This window comes from Dryobates pubescens, assembly GCF_014839835.1.
Source record: "Dryobates pubescens isolate bDryPub1 chromosome 41 unlocalized genomic scaffold, bDryPub1.pri SUPER_41_unloc_1, whole genome shotgun sequence".
NCBI lineage: Eukaryota > Metazoa > Chordata > Aves > Piciformes > Picidae > Dryobates > Dryobates pubescens.
In genome coordinates this window covers 380,075-401,254 of record NW_026530685.1, presented here as the reverse complement: position 1 = coordinate 401,254, position 21,180 = coordinate 380,075, and the positions used below count along the sequence as shown (strand labels likewise).

Genomic DNA, 21,180 nt, shown 5'->3' with positions numbered 1-21,180 from the left:
AGGGGCAAGGCTGTGTTTTGCTGCCTTCACCTCAACTCTGCATAGGTCCAGCTGCAGCCCTAAGGGCTAAAAGCAGCTCCTATCCAGTGCAAGCTCAGCACCCAAGCCATAAGGCCAAGAGCTTCATTAGTGAAGTTTCCTATAACTGAAGTATTTTCTTATTCCATGAGGGGATGTGCCTGCCTTCCTCTGCAGGGCACAGCACCCACCCCCACCCCCTTCAAAAGCACAACTAAGCACAGCCCCAAGAGCAGCTCCAAACCCAGAGCAGCTTCTTTATTCACTTCATATTTATTTCTCACAAAGACTGTACAAAATTCTTATAAAACTCTGGTGTGGGGATGGGCTATATGACATTGATCCAAAAAAATAACTCCCATGCAGTCCCACCAGTTTCATAACTTAGGAAAGGAAAAACAGAGAAGCTACAGAGAGCTGTTGAGTCCTGGAGTATTTACATCAAAAGGAGGGCAGAGGGAGAACAGAAGACAGAGCAACACCTGAACAGAGGTATGTACAATATGGACACAGAGGCCCCCTTAACCTCACAATAATGGCAGCAGCAACAGCAGGAGGTCAGGCCTGGGGTGCTCAGAGGCCAATATAGAATATGGACTATTTACATTATCTCACATATTAACAGCTTTACAAAGGTATCCAGGGAGGAATTTTCATGTATATAAAACAAAAAAAAAAAGGAAAAAAAAATAATAAACCAAAACAAAACAAAAGGGAAAGGGGGGGGGGGGTGGGGAAAGCACCAAGTGTCTGAATAGAAATCACACAAGGCCTCCACAGGGGCTAGAATCTGAGGGCCAGGCTGGCACCTGGCGGCATCACCGGCTGATGTCCCTGCTAGAGTCCCACATTTTTGTGCTGGGCTCCATCTCCAGGATGTCAAAGAAGGGATGCTTGAGGGCTTCAGCCAGGGTGATGCGCTTGGAGGGCTCATACTCCAGCATGCTCTCGATGAGGTCGAAGAGGCGGTGATGGTCCTCGGCCTCCGAGGTCAGGTAGCGCTGCAGGGGGCGTGGAGGGAGAGGTTAGGGCCAAGGATGCTCCCTGGGCTGGAGAGCGAAGCTGGGGGAAGCAATCCTGCCTTGTTCAGACCTTCACTCATCCCAGACCTGAACTCTGGGGTGTTTTACCAAGCATGGAAATGCTGAGTCTTCACCCCCTTTCCCCTGGCACCTTTCCCAGGCACTCCCTAAGGGCTCTGTGCCTTCCTCCTCCTCCACTTCTGCAGTCTTCCTACTTAATGTCTGGGACAGCCAAAGCTCATTTAGGAAGACACTGGTCTGACCCTTTTGGTAGCCCAACCTTGCCCATGGGCAGAATCTTGACTCTTAAGCCTCTGCAATGAGGACAGGATGAAGCTGCTGCTGCCCACCCCTGCCTTACCCTCAGGGGCTTGCAGTTCTCCCTGACGTAGCGCCCAGCGGAGGTGTTCTCATCCCAGTCCAGGCGGCCGTGGTAGAAATATTTCTGCTTCCTGTCAAGAGTCAGAGGTGGGAACAGGTCACACTCCCAGCACAAACCCTCCTGCAGCAGCACTGGCAGCTGGCACAGCAGGCAGCTTCTCCTCAGCCCTCAGAAAGAAGCACTACACGTGAGCAGCTGCCCTTGCTCTCACCTTGTCTTCCGGACCATCCGAGAAGGAATTGGCCCCAAGATCCTCTCCATCATGGCCAGGTGCTCCCTGTTGTCGTGTGTCTAAGAGAGAGGAACGTAAAGGGAAGGCATGGAACAGATTCCAGTCGTTCTGCCTCCCAGCCCTCAGCATTCTCCTGTTCAGAACCCCTTGCTGGGCAACACCTTGGTTTGTCTCTGCAAGACTGCAGTGGTGGAGGGAACCCCAGCAGTCCCAGAGGCTCCTGGCTGTGCTGGGACACAGCCAGCATCCTCTCTCATGAGTTGTGAGGCAACCACACAGCACACAGTTCTCACCTGGAACAGGGTGAAACCCACATAATACTCAAAGATGATGCAGCCGATGCTCCACACATCGCAGGGTTGGCTCCAGCCAAGCTCTAAAAAAACAACAACCCAACATCTTCTAAAACACAAGCTTCAGCCATGGCCTAAAAGTGCAAATTCCTCACCCTTTGGACAAAAAATAATGGGGGGGGGGGGGGGAAACCCCCCAAAACAATTCCCCTTCCAGTCAGGCTCCTGCTGCTCTGGTGGCAATACTCTGCCCAGCTGATAAAAACTTCTAAGTCGCTGTCCCCTCCCAGGAAAAAAAACAGCACCGTAGAGGAGGTTCAGTAAAGGACTTCTCATCCCCAGGGTACAGCCCCAGGACAGCTCCTGAACGACGTTGGGGGGCAAAAAAAAACTGCTCCTGAACGGGGGGCAGGCAGCAGCCAGCGGCCCTGGGGTCGAACGGCTCTGCGGAGACCAAGTGACACCTACCCAGTATGACTTCTGGGGCCCGGTAATGCCTGGTGGAGACAATCGTGCTGTGATGCTCATGATCAAACGTGGCACTGCCAAAGTCCACCACTCTGATGGCTGTGCTCTTCACGCTCCGCTCGTCCCGCTTCTTCCCGAGGGAGAATGGCATCGGTTACTCGGCAGCTTTGGAGATGTGGGCTCAGCCCCTTCCTCACACAGCCAAGGCTTTGCCGCGGGGCGCCGCGGGAGGGGAAGGCTCCCGAGGGCACAGCAGTGCTGGCACGGCCCCCGACTAAAACTCTCAGCAGCAGCGTCCAGGTTAAGCCTGCAGTCCCTGTGGCTGCTCATGCAAGAGACCCTGAATGTGGAGGGGTGGCTCTGTGGGGGAGGCTGGGGCCACGTTCTGACTCCCCCCACCTGCTGCTAAGGCTGGTGACACCAAGAACCCAAGAGAAGACCTCTGACCCTGGGCAGCTCTGTTACCTTTTCCAAGTTATAGGAGAGTTCGTAGTCGGAGTTGACGAAGAGGATGTTCTCCGGCTTGAGGTCAGTGTGAGTGAGTTTGTTGTCATGCAGGACTGGGGAAGCAAACAAGAGCTGGGGTGAGGGAAGAGAAGCGCAGCAAGGCTGCATCCACCCCAAGAGCCAAGATCAGTCACTCAGTTTGCTCTTACTGGCACCAGTTTAGCCCACATTTAGAACTGGACCTGGACAGTCAGGCTAGGCCAGGCCAGGCCAAAATGCTTCAGCAGAAGCACAAAGACTTATCCACATCGATCCCTAGAATGCACAGGGGAGTGGATGCTGAAGTGCCTTGAGCTACTGCCAGCCCACATGCCTCAGGGAACAGCCAGCCAGGAATGCAGAAAGGGGTCATGCTGAGCACACTTCCAACTGCTGGAGGTGCAGGAAGGCTCAGTCTTACAACTGGGACAGCAGCACCACAGCAAAAAATCGCTGCTTTGGGCCAGGAGCTGCACAGCTGGCAGGGACACAGAGCTGCAGGAGTCAGTCAGGAAGCAGAGGAGAGAAGAGCAGTGAACACTCACATTTCACAGCCTGGCACACCTGGTAGGCCATGTGCCGGACTTGGTGGATGGGGTAAGGCAGGTAGTTGTTGTCCTTCAGGAAATCAAAGGTGCTGAGCCCCAGCAGCTCGAAGGAGATGCACATGTGGCCATGGTAGTCAAACCAGTCAAACATCCTGACACAAAGACTGAGAGAGAAAGAGTTCTCATGCAGGACAGATCTGCACACAGCACTCAGCTGCTTTGTGCCTGCACCAGACTCTGTCCCATAGCAAACCAGAAAGCCTCCAAAACCAGCTACAAGCTAACGCAGTCACACAACACCAACTACCTTTCCCACCCTGTCCCTTCCAACTGTGCTAAGGTGATGCCCAGGGAGGTGGTAGAAGCTCCATCCCTGGAAGCTTTTAAGGCCAGACTGGATGGGGCGCTCAGCAACCTGCTCTAGTGTGAGGTTTCCCTGCCCGTGGCAGAGGGGTTGGAAGTGAGTGACCCTTGAGGCAATTGTGTGATTCTGTGCCTGTCCCTCCACTCCAACACCAGGGGCAGACTCACTTGGTGTTCTCAGGATCCTTCTCGTTGATTTTCTCCAGCACATTGATTTCCAGCCGAGCAGCCTCCTTGTATTTCTCCACATTCTTAATGATTTTGAGAGCCACACGTGCACCACCCCTGGAGGAGGAACAAGAGAGCACAAGGTCAGCCCTGAGCTGGGTCACAGAAGCCCTGCCCTGCAAAAAGGACTTTCCAAAGCAGCCTCATCGTGTGCAGCACAGCCTTCTTCCACCATTGCTCAAGCCAGAAGGTGACTGTTACTAAGGAGCGTGCCCTGAGGCTCCCCTCCAGTCCCCTCTCCGACACATGGGTGACCCAAGAGCAGCAGAGGAATGGAGGAAACAAAGAGACTCCCCCAGGCTCCCACATTATGCACAAAAGGCTTTATTACCGTTGTGGCTTCTCTTGTTCCCCCCTCTACACCATCCCTCCCCATCCCAGGAGCACACCTACCACCTCTCCCACACATGGGTGACCCAAGAGGGTGAGCACAGAGCAGCAGGGAAACCAAAGACACTCATTTTCACCCCCAGGCTCCCACATTAAGCACAAAAGGCTCCACTGTGGCTTCTCTTGTTCCCTTCCCTCCCCGTCCCGGGAGCAGACCTACCTCCGGTGATCGATGCACTGCACCACTCTGCCGAAGGTGCCCTCTCCTAAGGTGCTAATAATCTCATCTGGGAGGGGAGAGAAAGAAGAGGGAGGCAGATGAGGGAGTGAGCAAGACCTGGCTGCAGCAGCTCATAACACAAGGCAAGAGGAGAATGCATTTGCAACACCTAAACCTGCACAGCTCGAGAGACCGGAGCAGCGGAAGGCTGGCACCGGCTGCACTGAGGCAGCTACCCTGATTATGGTTTGGTTCTTTTTTACCCTGGCAACTTGGAGTAAGCAAATACAAAATAGCCAAAAAAAAAACAAACAAACAAAAAACACATTAAAACAAAAGAAAAGGAAAAAACCCAACAATAAATAAAACAAAAAACCCAAACCAAACAAAAGCCAAAACCAAACCCAGACCAAAACAAAAAACCAAAGGAAACAAAACCAAACACAAAACCAAACCAAAACCAAAGGAAACAAAACCAAACCCAAAACCAAACCAAAGGAAACAAAACCAAACCAAAACCAAACCAAATAAAAAACAAATAAAAACCCAAACCCAAAACCAAACCAAAGCCAAAACAAAACAAAAAACCCAAACCAAAACCAAAGGAAACAAAACCAAACCAAAACCAAAGGAAAGAAAACCAAAACCAAAGGAAAGAAAACCAAACACAAAACCAAATCAAAGGAAACAAAACCAAACCAAAACCAAACCAAATAAAAACCCAAAACCAAACCAAAGCCAAAACAAAAAAACAAAACAAAACAAAAAACCAAAACCAAAACCAAAGGAAACAAAACCAAAACCAAAGGAAACAAAACCAAAACCAAAGGAAACAAAACCAAACCAAAGGAAACCAAACCAAAACCAAACCAAATAAAACCAACCAAAACAAAACCAAACCAAAACAAAAGAAGAAGAAACCCAAACAAAAACCTTAGGCTTTTGAACAAACAAACAAACAAAAAAAAAAAAACAACAAAAAGGGGGAAAGGAGAAAAAAAATCAACAGCAAAAAACCAACCAAAAAAGGAAATAATAAAAAGAAGGTTGTTTTTTTTTTTCCCTTGTCTAATAAAACAATGAAAAATCGAGAGAACAGGAAAAAAAAGGGGGGGGGGGGTTGGGTTTGGTTTTTTTTTTTCTTTCTTTTAAGACAGATCTGCCACTGTGATGGGAGCTTAACTAGAGAGCTAAATTATGTTACGATTTGGCTGTACATCTTTCTTGTAGCCAGTCGCCGACGCGATAGATCAGATGCCCCTCGTCGTCGTCCTCCACACTCTTGGCCCTCCTGCTGCTCTGTCGACTCCGCTGCTGGCCCAGGGCAGCCAGGGAAGGGAATTCAGCATTGTCACCAATCAGATTTTCAACACCAGCGCCGGCAGGCAGCGTTCAGCATTGGGTTGGTTTGGAAATTCACATGTGGTTGGTTTGAGGAGGGGTTGCAGGAGGAGGAGATTCCCAGCCAATTCATACGGCACAGAGGAATATATAACGATAGGGATATATTGCAAGGGAACATGTCAAGATACACAACACACTAGCTCAGAAAAGAATAAAAAAATAAAACAAAACAAAACAAAAAAAAAACAGTTTTGCTTTTTGTTGTAGCAAAAAAAAAAGAGGAAAAAAAAAAAAGAAAAAAAAATTAAAGGGGGAAAAAAAAATAAAGAAGGAAAAAAAAAGAACCTACAAACAGCCCCACCCGAAACCAGTGTGAGAGCAGAGATGGCAGAACAAGGGCTAGCAGAGGGGCACTGGAAGGGGCCAGCTGCTCTCACTCCTAGGGCAGCTCAGAGAGGTCCAAGAGCACACACCAGGGGCACAACTCTGCAGCTGGGCAGCAAACGGCCCAGGGAGAGGCTCCCCGCAGCCCAGCAGCGGCCACTGAGGAGAGGCAGCAGAAGGCAGGCGCTGGGGGGGGGTCCTGCACAAGCAAAGGGCCAGGCTGCCCCACACAGGCACTCCCCAGCCCCTTCCAACAACCACCCAACACCACTTGCCCCAGCCCCAACACTCGGACAACGATGGACTCGGAGGTTTCAAAGCAACTCTCAGCACAAAGATCCATCGGAAACCAGAGAGGCTTTACGAGTGGCTGCCTGGGGAAGGATGTGACTCTTCTTCCTAGAGCCCCCCCCAAAGAAGCTGACCCTGGAAGGACTAACTTCCAGGAGAGAAACAGAGGCCCAACAGGGAATATGGACAGCCTGGGAAGAGGCAGATCAGAGGTTTATGCCAGAGAAGAGAAAACTTCCTGCCTTACAGTCTTCAGCTAAGTATCCCCACACCTGGCCAGCAGACCTGGGACCTGAATCCAGCCCAGAGAGTCCCATACCTGGACACAGCCAAAACAGCCCAGACAACACTGAGAGCTCCACAGACAGAGCAGAGACTGTGTCTGGGGTCTAACAGAAGTGGAAGGTGAACGGCAGAACAGACAAGAAGAGAGAGCCAGGGACAATGCTGGGAAGAGCCTGTGGTGGTTGCTGCCTCCACCTGAAGGGACCAAGTACACAACCTCTACTCCCTTGCCGGGCCGCTCGCACGACACCTGGTGTCAGCAGGGCCTACCCAGAAGGATCCTGCTCTGATGCAGGACCTGCCCTCAGAGACAGGGGAGCTTCCTGCCATGGAACACAGACCTGAGCCACCAGAGGGACCTGAGCCACCTGTCACAGACAGACCAAACTGTCTGGGACCCAGGCTCAGCAGAACATTTGCCGTACCAACCTCACACAAAACACTGCTTGGCTGAGCAGGCAACACTACGAGAGAGGCTGAGCCGCCCGTGCCCGGGGGTGGCACAGGGCAGCCGCTCGCCCAGGCGCACCAGGAGCTGCTTGTCTGCAACCAGAGGCTTTTCTCTACACAACTTCTCAGGCCGAGTCCGAGAGGAGGGTTGGTAGAAAGGGAAGAGTTCTACTTACCCAGCTGCCACCTGGGGAGAAAGGTTACAGGGAGGCCCAGCACAGCAGGATACTCACCGATGAGGAGCGACTAAAGGACCGGCTGCGGCGCCGCCTCCGCCTGTGCTTACGCCGGCTGCTCTTGCAGCTGCGGTAGCTGCCCTCGCGGTCCCGGGAGCGCCGGTACTCGTAGGAGTGTCGGTACTCAGGCTCGTAGTAGGCCTCCCCCCGCTCGCGGCTGTAATCGTTGCGCCGGTAGCTGTCACAGTAACGCCGGTCGTAGGCCCTCCTGTCCGCCGAGTGGTCGTCGTAGCTGGGGAGGGGGAGGGGAGACAAGGGGGTGGCTGTTAAGGCAGAGTCAGAGGTGACCTCAAGGATCATCCAGTTCCAACCCCCCTGCCCTGGGCAGGGACACCTCACACTAGATCAGAGAGTCAGAGTCAGTCATAGAGTGATAGAATCAGAGTCATAGAATGACAGTCAGAGAATCCCAGAAGGGTCTGGGCTGGAAGGGACCTCAAGGATCATCCAGTTCCAACCCCCCTGCCATGGGCAGGACACCTCCCACTAGATCAGAGAATCAAGAGTCATAAAGTGACAGAATCAGGGTCACAGAGTCCTAGAATGGTTTGGGCTGGAAGGGACCTCAAGGATCATCCAGTTCCAACCCCCCTGCCATGGGCAGGGACACCTGATTCAGAAAGAACAAAGCCCAAACCCCCCAGAAGCCAGGACCTGCCCACAGCTGCTTCCAGCTTCAGCTGGAGCAAACACTGCTCGGCCTGAGGTCTCACCTCCTGGACCGGACGTGGTAGCTGTCCTCCCGCCGGTGCCGCCGGTCGCGCTCGCTGCTGCTGGACCGGGACCGCGTCCGCCGCCGCTTGTGCTTGCGACTCCTGTAGCGCTCGTGGTAGCTGCCCCGGCTGCTGCGCTCCGACGAGCGGTACCTTCGAGAGTGAGGCATCTGCAGGGGCAACAGGCAGCCCCCACGTCAGGCAGCCCCCACGGTCAGGCAGCCCCCACGGTCAGGCAGCCCCCAAGGGGCTCTGCTGGGCCTGCAGCTGTGTTTTTTCCCTAGGTGACCTTCCTCGCTTCGTGCTCATCGCTACTAGCCGCTGCTTCAGGGCCTCAAGGGGTTCCACCTTAGGGAAGGGCATCCTGCAGTACCTGAAGGGGGCTGTGGGAAAGCTGGGGAGGGATTTCGTAGTGCTAGGATGAGGGGGAATGGATATGAGCATTAATTGATTAATAATTATTGACACCCCCCCAAGGGCTTGCAGCAACAGGAGGAGGGAACAGCTTGCAGCTAGAAGAGGGGAGATTGAGACTGGAGATTAGGAAGTGATGTTTGACAGTGAGGGTGATGAGACACTGGAACAGGCCACCCAGGGAGGTTCATCTCCCTGTAGATGTTCAAAGCCAAGCTGGACACAGCCTTGAGCAACCTGGGCTACCAGGAGGTGTCCCTGCTCATGGCAGAGGGTTGGAAGTGGAAGAGCTTTAAGGTTCCTTCCAACCCAAACTATTCTGTGACTGTCTCAGGTTCACTCCCATCTACACTGCCCACTGCAAGCAGGGAAGGCTCTTTCAACGTGTGAAGCAGTAAGGAAGCCTTGCAGTCCCTACCTCAGAGGGAAGGAGTGCTCACCTCTAGCTCTCAAAAGTGAAGGAGAAAATCCCTCAGCAAGATGGCACCCCAGGTGCCAGCCTTGACAGGCTGGTTGACAGGACACCCCGGTTCCTCACCCCACGGCTCTAAGCTGCTCCCCAGCCGCGTTTCTGACCACACAGCTCAGCCTGCCTCATCTCCACGGCACAACGATGGAGCTCCTTTTGTCCATAGGCCTCCCACCGGCCATTTTCTCTCCCCGGAAAGCTGCACTCAGCAGCCCGGCGGCCTGCCCGTGCCCGTGCCCGTACCCGCACCCACACCGCGGCTAGGGCTGCCCGAAGGGAGAACCGGCCCCGGGGAGGCGCTGACTTGGGGGACGGGCTCGTCTCGCTAGAGCAAGGAGGGGCGCCGCGGGGCCGCCCGCGGTTCCCCCCGGTTCGGCAGTAGCCACCGGGCCTCGCCCACGGCGGGCACCGAGCGCAGCCTCTCATTAACGGCAGCGAGTGAAGGCGGCGCTGGCGGCCCGCCAAGGCCGGGCCTCTGGCTGCAGCAGGCGAAGCCCGCGCGGGGCGTTCGGCGGAGGGCCTGGAACCGGTTTGGGGACGATGATGGCGGCGGCGCTCGCTGCCCTGCTCCGCGGCCGCCGGATGGGGCCTCCCCCGTGTGCGGGGCCGCGCCGAGCGCCGAAAGCGGAAGCATCGGCGCCTGGCCGTGAAGCGGAGGCCGGCGCCCGGAGAGCGGCAGAGAGGGAGGCCGAGGGACGGGGCGGCAGGTGGGGAACCTCCCGCGCGGATGCCACAGGGCCCGGCCGCAGCCTCCTCGGCCCATCCGGCCCCGCCGTCACGGGGAACGGGCGGGTCGCCGAGCTACGGCCTTAGCCTCGCCGACAGTCACCGGTCCCGGACCTGCTCCGCGCGGCTCCGGGCCACCTCCACCAGCCACGAAGGCCGCGGCCTACCCCCGCCCCGCCCCTGCCACACCCCGTTCCGCACCGTCCTCGCAGCCAGCCCGGTTCGCTTGTCCCACAGGAAATCCGTGATGGCGGCCGTGGGTCCCCGGGAATCCCGGGCCCCGCTCCAGTAGCTCCGGCTTCGCCGCTCGCTGCCGCGCCCCGCCGCCGATCCGGGTCCCCGCCAGGCCGCGCGCAGCTCGCCGCGGCGACGCGCACGTACGTACGAAGCCCGCAGGCACGTACGCGTTGCGTCACACGCGGGCGGGATCGTGGGAGGAGCCCGGGGGCGGGACCAGAGGCAGGGCCGAGGGGCGGGACCGAGGGGCGGGGACGCGGCTCCTGCCGTCGCCCCGCCCGCCCCGCCCCGCCCGCCGCGGGGTCCCGCGCCGCCGCTGCCGCCGCCGCCGCCCGGGCCTCGCTGCTCGGCGCGCCGCCGCTCCGGTGCCAGCGGTGCCACCCTGCTGGCAGCGGGGCCCGGCCGCCGCGATCTCGATAGAGTGTACGCAACAGGCGGGCGCCGGCGGAGCTGCGGGCGCCAGTGAACGAGCACGACCGGTGACCGAGCGGCCGGGGGCGGCGAGCGAGCGCCCGCCCGCCCGCCCGGGGCCGGGCATGTGCGGCGGGGCGGCGGGCAGGGTGCCCGGGCAAGGGCGTTTGAAGGAAACGTGAGGCGCGGCGGCAGCGGCGGCGGCGGCATGGACGCGGCGCCGAGCCGGAGCCCCGAGGCTCGGGAGAAGCCGCCGGTGCTGGACGGGGAGGCGGCGGGCGCGGCCCCGGCCTCGCCGGCGGCGGCGGAGCAGATCGTGGCGGAGGGCGAGGCGGCGACGGCGGCGGCGAGCACGTTCGTACAACGGCAGCTCGGGGCCATGCTGCAGCCCGCCGTGAACAAGTTCTCGCTGCGCATGTTCGGCAGCCACCGGGCCGTGGAGATCGAACGGCAGCGGGTGAAGTCGGCCGGTACCTGGATCATCCATCCCTACAGCGACTTCAGGTGGGACCAGGGCCCCGCGCCCGCCCCGGCCCCGGTGCCGCCGCGCCGGCGCCGCCGCTGTCCCTGGTGCTGATACTGCTCCGCCGCCCGCCCCGGCCCCGCTGCAAGCCACCGGCGGGGCAACAAGTGACGGGTGCCGGGGCTTCGCACCGGGCCGGGGAGACGCGGCAGCCCACCGGCCGCCGCCGGGCCGGCATTCCCCGGTACTACATCCCCTTGCTCGTCCTCGGGCTGCCCCGCACCCGGCCCCACAGTGGTTCTCCCTTTGCCTCAGCCCCACATACGCAGAGCCGCGAGCACTCTCCGGGCCGGGGCCAGCCCAGCGAGCCGAGGACCCCGCGCTAGGACCCCTCGGGGCTGCCTGGCCGTGCCCCCTCGCACACCTTTCCTGTCCCCTGCTCGATGATGGTTTGATTTCCGCGGCCGGCGAGGAGCTGCCCGGTCCCCGCGGGGACGTGGGGCCCACGGGCTGCCCGCGGAGCTGGCCTGGCCCAGGCTCTGTCTCCACAGCTCGGGGAGCTGCTGGAACAGGGCAGGACACCCGGCGAGTAGCCAGGTCTGGCTGATGGTGTCACTGGGATCACAGGGAGAGCTCGGGGATGGATGATGTGGGAGGAACTGGGTGTCACGGGGATGTTGAGTCATATAGGGTGGGCTTTGTGCACGGGGGATGAAGCTGCCAGGCAGTCATCTCCTGCAGCAAAGCGGTGACACGGCTGATGTCCCCAGCCTGGCAAAGCAGCCCTGAGCAAGGACAGCACCCACCATGGGTCCCTGGCACCTGTAGCCATCTCCCCTTGCCACTGGGTCCCAGTCATTCCAGCTCCTGTGTGCTGTTCTATCATGACACTGAGGGCTGCGAGCCCCCAGAGCCCTTTTCCTGGGGAAGTTGCCCCAAAGTTTGTGAGCCTGAGTTTGGCAGGAGCAGCTTGTGCAGTCGGTGGCCTGTGCTGAAGGTGACATGAAACAGCTGGCAGGTACACAGCTGGCAGGGTTACGCCCGTGTTGATCACATTACGGGGATACATAAAGGGCATCGAGATCAGGGCCCTGTGTCTTCCACCTGACACAGAGGACAGGGCCTGCCCTAAAGAGCTTAAAGCCTAAATCTGACTCAAGAGCTCCCAGCAGGCTCAGGCAGCTGCAGAGGGCAGCAGGTGCTTTCCCTGCTCAGTGTGTGGCGTTTCTTGGGGCACAGAGTGGGCATGTAGCAGGCAATTGCTCATCCAGGTCAGGCCTCTTCTGCCTTGGCTGGTGACTCCTTGCCTGCCCCAGCAAACCTTGGCCGTGGGCAAGAAAGTGTTAATTTTTGCCAAGCTCCTCGGCACTGGAGGAGCTCCCTGGGGAGGGGGTGCCCCCTCCCTGTCAGGCTCTGGTGCTCTCTGCTGAAGGAGCCTCACGTGGTGCCATGGCTTCTCCTCCTTCCTCTTCCCAGCCACCCACAGGAAGCCCAGTAGGTGCCTGTGCCCCGCTGAGGACGCAGGGTACAGAGCAGCCGCAGGCTCCTTGTCACATGCGAGGGCCAGTTTGGATCCACGAGGCAGGAAGAAGGTGCCCTGAGGTCACCTTTGGAGATTTGGGTCCATACCAACAACTGGGGGCTGGAGCTAACAGGGGGCACATGAAAGTGGCAGCTGGCCTTGCTATTCTAGGTGCCCACAGAAGGCTTTGAGCAGGGCAGCAGGAGTCCAGACGCTGTCTGGCGTAGAAGCTGTCACAAGGCTCCCGAAGAAAGGCATTACAGGAGATTGTGTGGAGAAGGAAAGCATCCCAGCCACATTTGCATGTCAATGGGGATGCTGAATTTCATGACATAACCAAATGTTATAGTTGCTGCCTGGTGCCTCTTGGCTTTTCCCTCCCAAGCCTCTAAGCTTGTCCACTCTCAGAGAGAGGAGGTGGATTAAGGAGGTCCTGGAGGCTGTGTGGCTCCTGCACCGGCTCACAACCCTTTGGGGTTAGATGTGTTCCTCTCACCTTCCCCGTGGTGATGTCTCTTGTCTAGCCTTGCTTGGCTGCTGCAATCCCAACCAGCCTCCTGGTCCTTGAATCCCTGGGCTGCCCCAGCAGCTCGGTGCTGGGTTTGCATAACCAGCAAAGCTGATTCCAAATCCTGCTAAGCCAACCCAGGTGCTGGTGGGGAGCTAGCAGGAGGCAGGGAGTGCCAGGGAGCAAAGCCCACATTCTCCCTGCGTTTTCCCCAGGGCAAATGACAAGTTTGGGGTGCCATGCCACAAGGCGAGAGGGAAGCAACAGCCAAGCTCCTTGAGGTACAGCTCTTACAGCCAGGGTGACATTGGCTCCCCCAGCCCCTTGGCCCTGCTCTGCCTCGAAGCCAGGGCAGAGCTGTTCCTCCCTGCACGCTTGCCCTTGGACATGCCCCAGCCACGCAGCAGGGTCTTAGCCATGTGCGTGGGCAGCACGTGTGCCCACGTCCTGAGTGCCCATCTCTCTCCACAAGGTGTTGGACTGCTCTTAACTTCACAGAATCACAGAAAGGTTCAGATTGGAAAAGACCCTCGGGATCACCAAGTCCAGCCCAGAACCCTACTCTGCAAGGTTCACCCCTAAACTGGATCCCCAAGCACCACATCCAAACCACCTTTAAACACGTCCAGGGCTGGTGACTCCACCACCTCCCTGGGCAGCACATTCCAATCCCTGACCACTCTTGCTGGGAAAAAGGTTTTCCTTATGTCCAGTCTAAACCTACCCAGTTGCAGCTTGAGGTTATTCCCTCTTGTTCTGTCACTAATTACCTGTGAGAGGAGACCAGCATGAACCTCTCCAAACCTCCTTTCAGGTAGTTGCAGACAGCAGTGAGGTCTCCCCTTGGCCTCCTCTTTTCCACACTAACCATCCCCAGCTCCTTCAGTCACTCTTCCTAAGATTTATTCTCCAGGCCCTTCACCAGCTTCTTTGCCCTCCTCTGCACTCACTCCAGCACCTCCACACCTCTCTTGTATTGAGGTGCCCCAAACTGAGCACAATACTCAAGCCTGGGTTCGCTTTCTAACCAGCTGTGTCCTGTGTCTCCCCACTTTCTCCCTGCTCCGTTCCGTGCCCCGCGGTCCCTTCCCTGCAGGTTTTACTGGGACCTCATCATGCTGCTCCTGATGGTGGGGAATTTGATCATCCTGCCCGTGGGCATCACCTTCTTCAAGGACGAGAACACCCCTCCCTGGATCGTTTTCAACGTCCTTTCGGACACTTTCTTCTTGGCTGACCTGGTGCTGAACTTCCGGACAGGCATCGTGGTGGAGGACAACACAGAGATCATCCTCGACCCTCACACCATCAAAATGAAGTACTTGAAGAGCTGGTTCCTGGTTGACTTCATCTCCTCCATCCCAGTTGACTACATCTTCCTCATCGTCGACCTGGAGACCCAGGTGGATTCTGACGTCTACAAGACCGCTCGGGCCCTGCGCATCGTTCGCTTCACCAAGATCCTCAGCCTGCTGCGCCTCCTGCGCCTCTCGCGCCTCATCCGCTACATCCACCAGTGGGAGGAGGTGAGAACCCTTTGTGGGGGTCCACAGCCACGGCTGGCCAGAGGGTAGGGGGTTCAGAGGGCTGTTCTCTGTAGCTCCACTCTTCCCCAGATCTTCCACATGACTTACGACCTGGCCAGCGCTGTGGTGAGGATCTTCAACCTCATCGGTATGATGCTGCTGCTCTGTCACTGGGATGGCTGCCTCCAGTTCCTGGTGCCCATGCTGCAGGACTTCCCTGAGGACTGCTGGGTCTCCATCAACCACATGGTGGTGAGTCCCCTGGGCAGGGCTGGTGTTGTTCACGCATCTGTAGTGGGAGGAGAAGAGGATTTGTTTGCACAGCTTGGACGCATTTCTGTGCAGCCTGCGCTAGATTCTGTGGTCCTGCTCTGGCAGGGGGGGTGGACTCGAGGATCTCCAGAGGTCCCTTCCAGCCCCTGACATCCTGTGATCCTGTGATCTCATCCTCTGAGGTTGGAGCTGCCTGGACCCATGCTCTGCTGAGCAGCATCTCTCTGCCCACAGCTCAGCAGCAGCTGTTAGATTGGTTAGAGGGAATCTCTGCATCACCTTCCTACCTCTCTCCACCTTGGCTGCTGCTGGACCCAGAGCAGCATCTGGCCCTGCCAGGAAGGAACAGGGCTGAGGGGCTCCTGGCTGCCACCAGGGCTGCCACCTCCCCAGAGCATCAAGGGCTGGTTCAGGCTCAGGGCTTCTCCTAGTCCCCTTGTGCCTCCTCCTGGAGCAGAGCTCTGCCTTTTGGGCTTGGACACATCAGAAACCTTTACCTTGCTGTGGGTCTGGACTTCACCTGGCTCGGGGAGGGGGGACAGGAGGGCTCAGCCCAACAGCGCCGCTGTTCCCTTGTCTGCAGAACGACTCCTGGGGGAAGCAGTACTCTCACGCCCTCTTCAAGGCCATGAGCCACATGCTCTGCATTGGCTACGGCCAGCAGGCCCCCGAGGGCATGACGGACGTCTGGCTCACCATGCTCAGCATGATCGTGGGGGCCACCTGCTACGCCATGTTCATCGGCCACGCCACTGCCCTCATCCAGTCACTGGATTCCTCCCGGCGCCAGTACCAGGAGAAGGTCAGCAGGGTGGGGTAGGGAGTGCCTGGGAACTGGGGAAGAGGCCCTGGCACAAGGGGGTCCAGCTCCAGCTCCAGCTGGGACCAGCTCAGTCCGTGCTGCCCAGCCCTGCAGATTCCTGCCCTGTTCTCTGCCCTTGCCACTCACCTGGGGAGGGGGTGCGTGGGGGCGCCAGGCTGCCCCTTTGGATAGATGCCCACTTCAGCAGGCTGGGCTTCATCCTAGCTTGGGCATTCCTGATGCTTTTGCCTGCTGTGCCCTCTGCCCACCCCCTCTTGCTTTGTGCCAAGGGCTTGATGTTAGCAAGAAGTTCTTCCCAGAAAGAGAGATGGGCTTTGGGATGTGCTGCCCAGGGAGGTGCTGGGGTCAGCGTCCCTGGAGGTGTTTAAGCAAAGCCTGGATGAGGCACTCAGTGCCATGGTCTGGTTGATTAGTTAGGGTTGGGTGATCAGTTGGACTTGATGATCTTGGAGGTCTCTTCCAACCTGGTTGATTCTGTGATTCTGTGAAACTTAGTGAGGCCTCCTCCTGGCCTCTCCTGAGTGCACAGAGGTCCTATGCTCCACTGTGGAAGTGGCCTTTGGGACAGGGCTCTGGGGCAGGGCCAGCTGGACCCCAGCTCCAACAGCAGCAGAGGAGAGGGGAAGCATTTGCCAGCCATGCCCCTGGCCTTGGCATGGCACAGCTTGTTCAGCAGGGCCCTGTCTGGCTCTGCCTTGTCCCCACAGTACAAGCAAGTGGAGCAGTACATGTCCTTCCACAAGCTGCCCGGGGACACACGCCAGCGGATCCACGAGTACTACGAGCACCGCTACCAGGGCAAGATGTTCGACGAGGAGAACATCCTGGGGGAGCTCAGTGAGCCGCTCAAAGAGGTAAGGGCAGGCCCCCCGGTGCTGGTGACGTGGAGGAGGAAGGTCACTGCTTGCTGGGGGTGGGTCAAGCTCGGTGGTGTCTCTGCTCCTCACCCACAGGAGATCATCAACTTCAACTGCCGCAACCTGGTGGCCAACATGCCCCTGTTTGCCAACGCGGACCCCAACTTTGTCACGGCCATGCTGACCAAGCTGCGCTTCGAGGTCTTCCAGCCCGGGGACTTCATCATCCGCGAGGGCACCGTGGGCAAAAAGATGTACTTCATCCAGCATGGAGTGGTCAGCATCCTCACCAAGGGCAACAAGGAGACAAAGCTGTCTGATGGCTCCTACTTCGGTGGTGAGGCTGGGCTGGGGAACCTGGAGAGCAGAGGAGGAGCGAGAGCTGCTGCGGGGCAAGAGCTTGGGTGGTCCTGATGCTATTCCCCGCTGCACCCTCTGCCCACCCCCTCTTGCTTTGTGCCAAAGGCTTGGCATCAACCTCACACTGGGCTCTGGGGCTCAGAAGTCTACCACCCCTCTTCCTATGGAGGACTTTGTCCATCAGATTGATTCAGAGGGACCGGCAGTCAGAGCAGTGGATTCAGTCTGGCTTGGGGGGACAGCCACGCAGCTCAGCTCTGGCTGGAGAGGAAGGGGGTTTAGAGCAGAGCACCTGAGCACAGGTTTGGGAGAGAAAGGGACCAGGCAACCACAGCAGCCATACCCAGGGAAGTCTCCGTGGCCTTGGCAGGGAGGAAGAGGCTGTGCCTGGCTGAGGGCACAACCGTGGCTGTCTGGACTCCTGGGTCTGTCCCTGCTCCTGAGTCCTGCTCTGTTCCTGCACAGGCTGTGGCAGTGCCAGGCAGTCCTGGCCCCTCTCTGTTGTCTGGGGAGGCTGTGGGGAAGGGGAGGGCCGGCCCCTGACCCCCAAACCTGCCTCCCTGCAGAAATCTGCTTGCTGACCCGGGGCCGGCGGACGGCCAGCGTGAGAGCTGACACCTACTGCCGCCTCTACTCCTTGTCAGTGGATAACTTCAACGAGGTGCTGGAGGAGTACCCCATGATGCGCAGAGCCTTCGAGACGGTGGCCATGGACCGCCTGGACCGCATAGGTGAGGAGGAGCAGCCCCTGGGCCCCAGCATGGCTGCCTCTGTGCCTGCTTCCCAGGGGCTCCCAGCACCATGGGTGACAGTATCGTGGACCCCCTCGATCGCCTGATAGGTGCCCAGCAATGAGGGTGAGAGGGAAGGATTCTGCCTCCAGGATCCCTCTCTCCTCCCAGATGGGATCTGGGTGATGCCCTATGATGGGATTCCCAGGGGGGCTGTCAGCCCACACATGTATTTGCACCGTCTGGCACTGCCAGCTGCTTGTCCTTGCTCCCCATCACCTGCAGAGGACAAACAGGACTCCAACATCCAGTCCCCAACCTTTGGAGCCTGGATTCCCCTGTTTTGTCCCTGCTTCTCCCTCTGCCCCAGCCTGCATCATCCCCAGGGTCTTGGTTTCCTTTGGCACATCAGTGAGGTTTTACTTCCCCACTGCCACCCTGCCCTTCGTGGTGTCCCCAAGAGCCAGCTCCCAGGTTCAGTGACACTGCTGCCTCCCACCCAGGGAAGAAGAATTCCATCTTGCTCCGCAAGCGAGCTGAGCACAGCTCGGGGCCCATGAACACCGAGATGATCCAGCAGATCGTGAAGCATGACCAGGACGTGGCCCACAACATCCAGGACCTGCAGCAGATGGCCATCGGCCGGGAGCTGAGCGGCAAGCCGGTGATCTGGGAGCCGCTGGTGCACGCCCCCCTGCAGACAGCCGCTGCCACCACCAACGTAGCCATTGCCTTGACTCACCAGCACAGCCTGCAGGCCCACATCTTCCTGCCGCCCTCCTCCATCTCCAGCCCCCTCTCCCCTGAGGCCACTCTGCTCACCAAGCAAGTGCGCAGGTCCCAGCCCAGCCTGGGGGGCTCCCGGCCCTCCTCTGTGAGCTCCCCGTCGGGGGCACCGTCTCACCTCCAGACACCTGCTGCCGGTTCGCCTTCCTCCCCCATGGTCCAGTCCCAGGTGTCCCTGGAGAGCGGGACCCAGAGACCAAGCCCCGGGGCGCAGCCGCCGCCGCGCACGGCGCAGAAGGGAGAGCTGCCGCCGGCGGCCAAGCAGCCCCCGGCCGGCTCCCAGCCGCAGCTCTCCAAGTCCCGTGGCACCTCGGTCTCCACCTCGCTGCTGCAGCAGGCGGCTGGGGCTCCGTCCCCCAGCTCGGAGCAGGCACTGCCGGCGGGGAGAACGCTCCACTACAGCCTGTCCCGAGCCACCGGCTCCCACATCTCCCTTCTGATGCAGCCCCAGCAGCTGGTGAAGCACAGGAGCATCCAGGGCCTGCCGGTGGGGAGGCTCACCCAGGACGTCCGGCTGCTCTCCGCCTCCCAGCCCTCCCTTCCCAACAAAGTGTCCCAGCAAGCCGACGGGAGCTCCTTGCAGCAGGGCAGGAAATCTGCGGGGAACCTGGCCCGCAGGTCCTCTCCCTCGGTCGCTGGACTCCTCGCCAAGCCATGTCCGGGGACCCCAGGCCAGCCAGCACACCCACAGCAGATGCCTTCAGGATCTCTGGCTCAATCCAGCCGCTCGGTGGCAGGAGCATCCACCCCGCAGTCCCCAGCCTCCACCTCCAGGCAGGCAGCAGGTCCCTCCCGCAAGGGCTCCGTGGCCTTCAGCCCCGAGGTGGAAACAGGGAAGCCCAAACTCCCCTCCAACATGTGAGTCCCTGGTGGCGTCTGTGCACAGGCAGGAGGGATCCAGGCAGCAGAGGTGGCAGCAGAGGCAGAGCACCTGGCAAAGGCCCCCGAGCCCTGGCTGCATCGGAGGGAGGATGAGGTGAGAGGCAGCATCGGAGGCCATGGCCTGGCTGCTCTGGGCATGGGGACACGGCAGGGACAGGTGTGGGGCAGCCCCAGAGCTGGCCCTGCTGGATGAGGAGGGTCTGCTGACTGTCCCGAGGGGGAGCCTGCCCAGGCTCTCCTGTCCTTGCTCCATCACCATCTGTCTGAGTCTTGCCCTCCTCCTGGAGGCAATGGGCTGGGTCAGAGCCCTCACCCACACTCCAGCCTGCCTAGGGAGCTTGGCTCCCTGTGACTGCTCGATGGGGCTGGGCTGCCCCACGCGCTGCTCCTAGGTCCCATGGCCTCTCCTTGGGGCCAGGCTGGTGCTGGTGGCTCCTCCAGACCTCTGCCGCAGCTGTAGGCACCACCTGCCCACCTTAATGCCCAGAAAGCTGTGCCCAGTGCCTTTGCTTTTTGGGAGAGAAGGGAGAGGCAGACCCCCGGGGACCACTGCTAAGGGAAGAATGGGGGGGCTGAAGCCCATGGTGGGGTCTCCCCAGGCAAGTGGGGCACAGATATCCAGAGCCAGTGGGGCCAGGTCCCCCATGCCTGAGGTACTGGCAGGTCCCTTGGGGCACAGTACCAGGATCTGGGGTCATGGGCAGAGTCTCCCTGGTGTGATGAGTGCCAAGTGGTGCAGATGGCTCTCCTGCTGAGCAGCCCCCACATGCCTCTCTCAGGCTTGGGGCAACATCCTGCCCTAGAGGTGCTGGGCCAGAATGTGCTGCCAGGCAGGGCTCTGCTCCAACACCTGGGCACTGCAGCCTGGCCCCTTGTCATGCTCTATCAAGGGGGCAGCCCTGGGAGGACCTCTCTTGTCTGTGGGTCCAGGAGGATGCTCAGAGTGGGCAGCCTCGGGGGTACCCCACTGCCTGCAGCTCCTGAGAGGGTGCTCAGCCTGGGCTCTGCTGCCCCCCCTGCCCTGCAGTCCAGTTTCCAGACTGCCTGGAGATGCTTGGCAGCAGCATCACGGCGAATAAAAGAGCGTCATGAAGAGATGTCAACCCCAGGCAGTGCCTGGGCGGTGTGCGGGGCCGTGGGGCTGCTCCCTTCCCCTTCCTTGGTTCCCATGCGCGAAGGCAGGGGGCAGGGATCCCTGTGGCCAGCCCACATCGCCCCTCCGGAGCCAGTAGTCAGCAATGTGTGTTCGAGTCGTGGCTCTGCTGAGCAGCTGAGCTCTGCTTAGTGTCGCTTTGGGCCAACCGTGTTAACAGTCCTGGTTTAGAGTAGTGTCCCCTCCCGACCCTGCTGCGCTGCGCAAGCTGCTTCCCACCGCCGGAGTCCGGACCCGTGGCTTGTAGTTGTGCCCTGGCTGAGCTGAGCGCCGCCCTCCACACCTCGGGGTGCAGCGGGTGAGGGTCTTGTTCCGTGTGGTACTTCCCGAAGTGAGGTTTTTCGGTTCTCCCCCTCTCGTGTTTGGGGACCGGTCCAGACCGCAGGGCTGCTCGGGGAGCTCAGCCTGTGGGGCACAGCAGCCCGGCAGGAGTCCTGCCGGTGTGGCCGCCGGGGGGGATGCCCAGCACTGCCTTTTATCACAGACTTCAGCTCCCCTTCTCTGCCCACCCCACACACCCCTCGCCCACGTCGTGCTCCATCCCCATGGTTGGTGTCTCCCTGGCAGCCCCCTCGGGCAGGGGTCTGCAGCCAGGCTGTGTAGTCAGAGGTAGCCAGGCTGTGTAGTCAGAGGTTCCCAGGCCGTGTTTACACTGTGTGGTGTAGATGTTTTAGATGTCATCCTAGGTGCCCCCCGCAGAGCACGTGGGCCAGCCCGGAACGGGCACCGAGCGCCGCTCTGCTCCT

At 59.2% G+C, this 21,180-nt stretch overlaps 2 protein-coding genes across 3 annotated transcripts; one reads left to right on the top strand and one right to left on the bottom strand.

Annotated features, from left to right (window-relative positions):
* Positions 1–760: 760 nt before the first annotated feature.
* On the bottom strand, positions 761–10,295 carry CLK2 (CDC like kinase 2). 2 transcript variants are annotated; one of them, XM_054179113.1, is made up of 13 exons: positions 10,104–10,295; positions 8,294–8,463; positions 7,578–7,812; positions 5,808–5,904; positions 4,591–4,657; positions 3,981–4,097; positions 3,447–3,613; positions 2,881–2,975; positions 2,416–2,545; positions 1,948–2,030; positions 1,634–1,713; positions 1,402–1,492; positions 761–1,019 (listed from the first exon to the last, which is right to left on the bottom strand). In XM_054179113.1, the coding sequence occupies exons 2-13, from the start codon at positions 8,461–8,463 to the stop codon at positions 837–839; spliced, it is 1,515 nt and encodes a 504-aa protein (XP_054035088.1). In that variant the 5' UTR covers positions 10,104–10,295; the 3' UTR covers positions 761–836. The 2 variants fall into 2 exon arrangements, with proteins under 2 accessions (XP_054035088.1, XP_054035089.1); XM_054179114.1 differs by having other exon boundaries at positions 5,808–5,901.
* A 154-nt stretch (positions 10,296–10,449) lies between these two features.
* On the top strand, positions 10,450–20,949 carry HCN3 (hyperpolarization activated cyclic nucleotide gated potassium channel 3). Its single transcript, XM_054179155.1, has 8 exons — positions 10,450–11,054; positions 14,140–14,569; positions 14,660–14,821; positions 15,426–15,644; positions 16,373–16,519; positions 16,619–16,859; positions 17,449–17,613; positions 18,117–20,949. Exons 1-8 carry the CDS (start codon positions 10,759–10,761, stop codon positions 19,259–19,261), a joined length of 2,805 nt encoding a protein of 934 aa, XP_054035130.1. The 5' UTR covers positions 10,450–10,758; the 3' UTR covers positions 19,262–20,949.
* Positions 20,950–21,180: the final 231 nt, after the last annotated feature.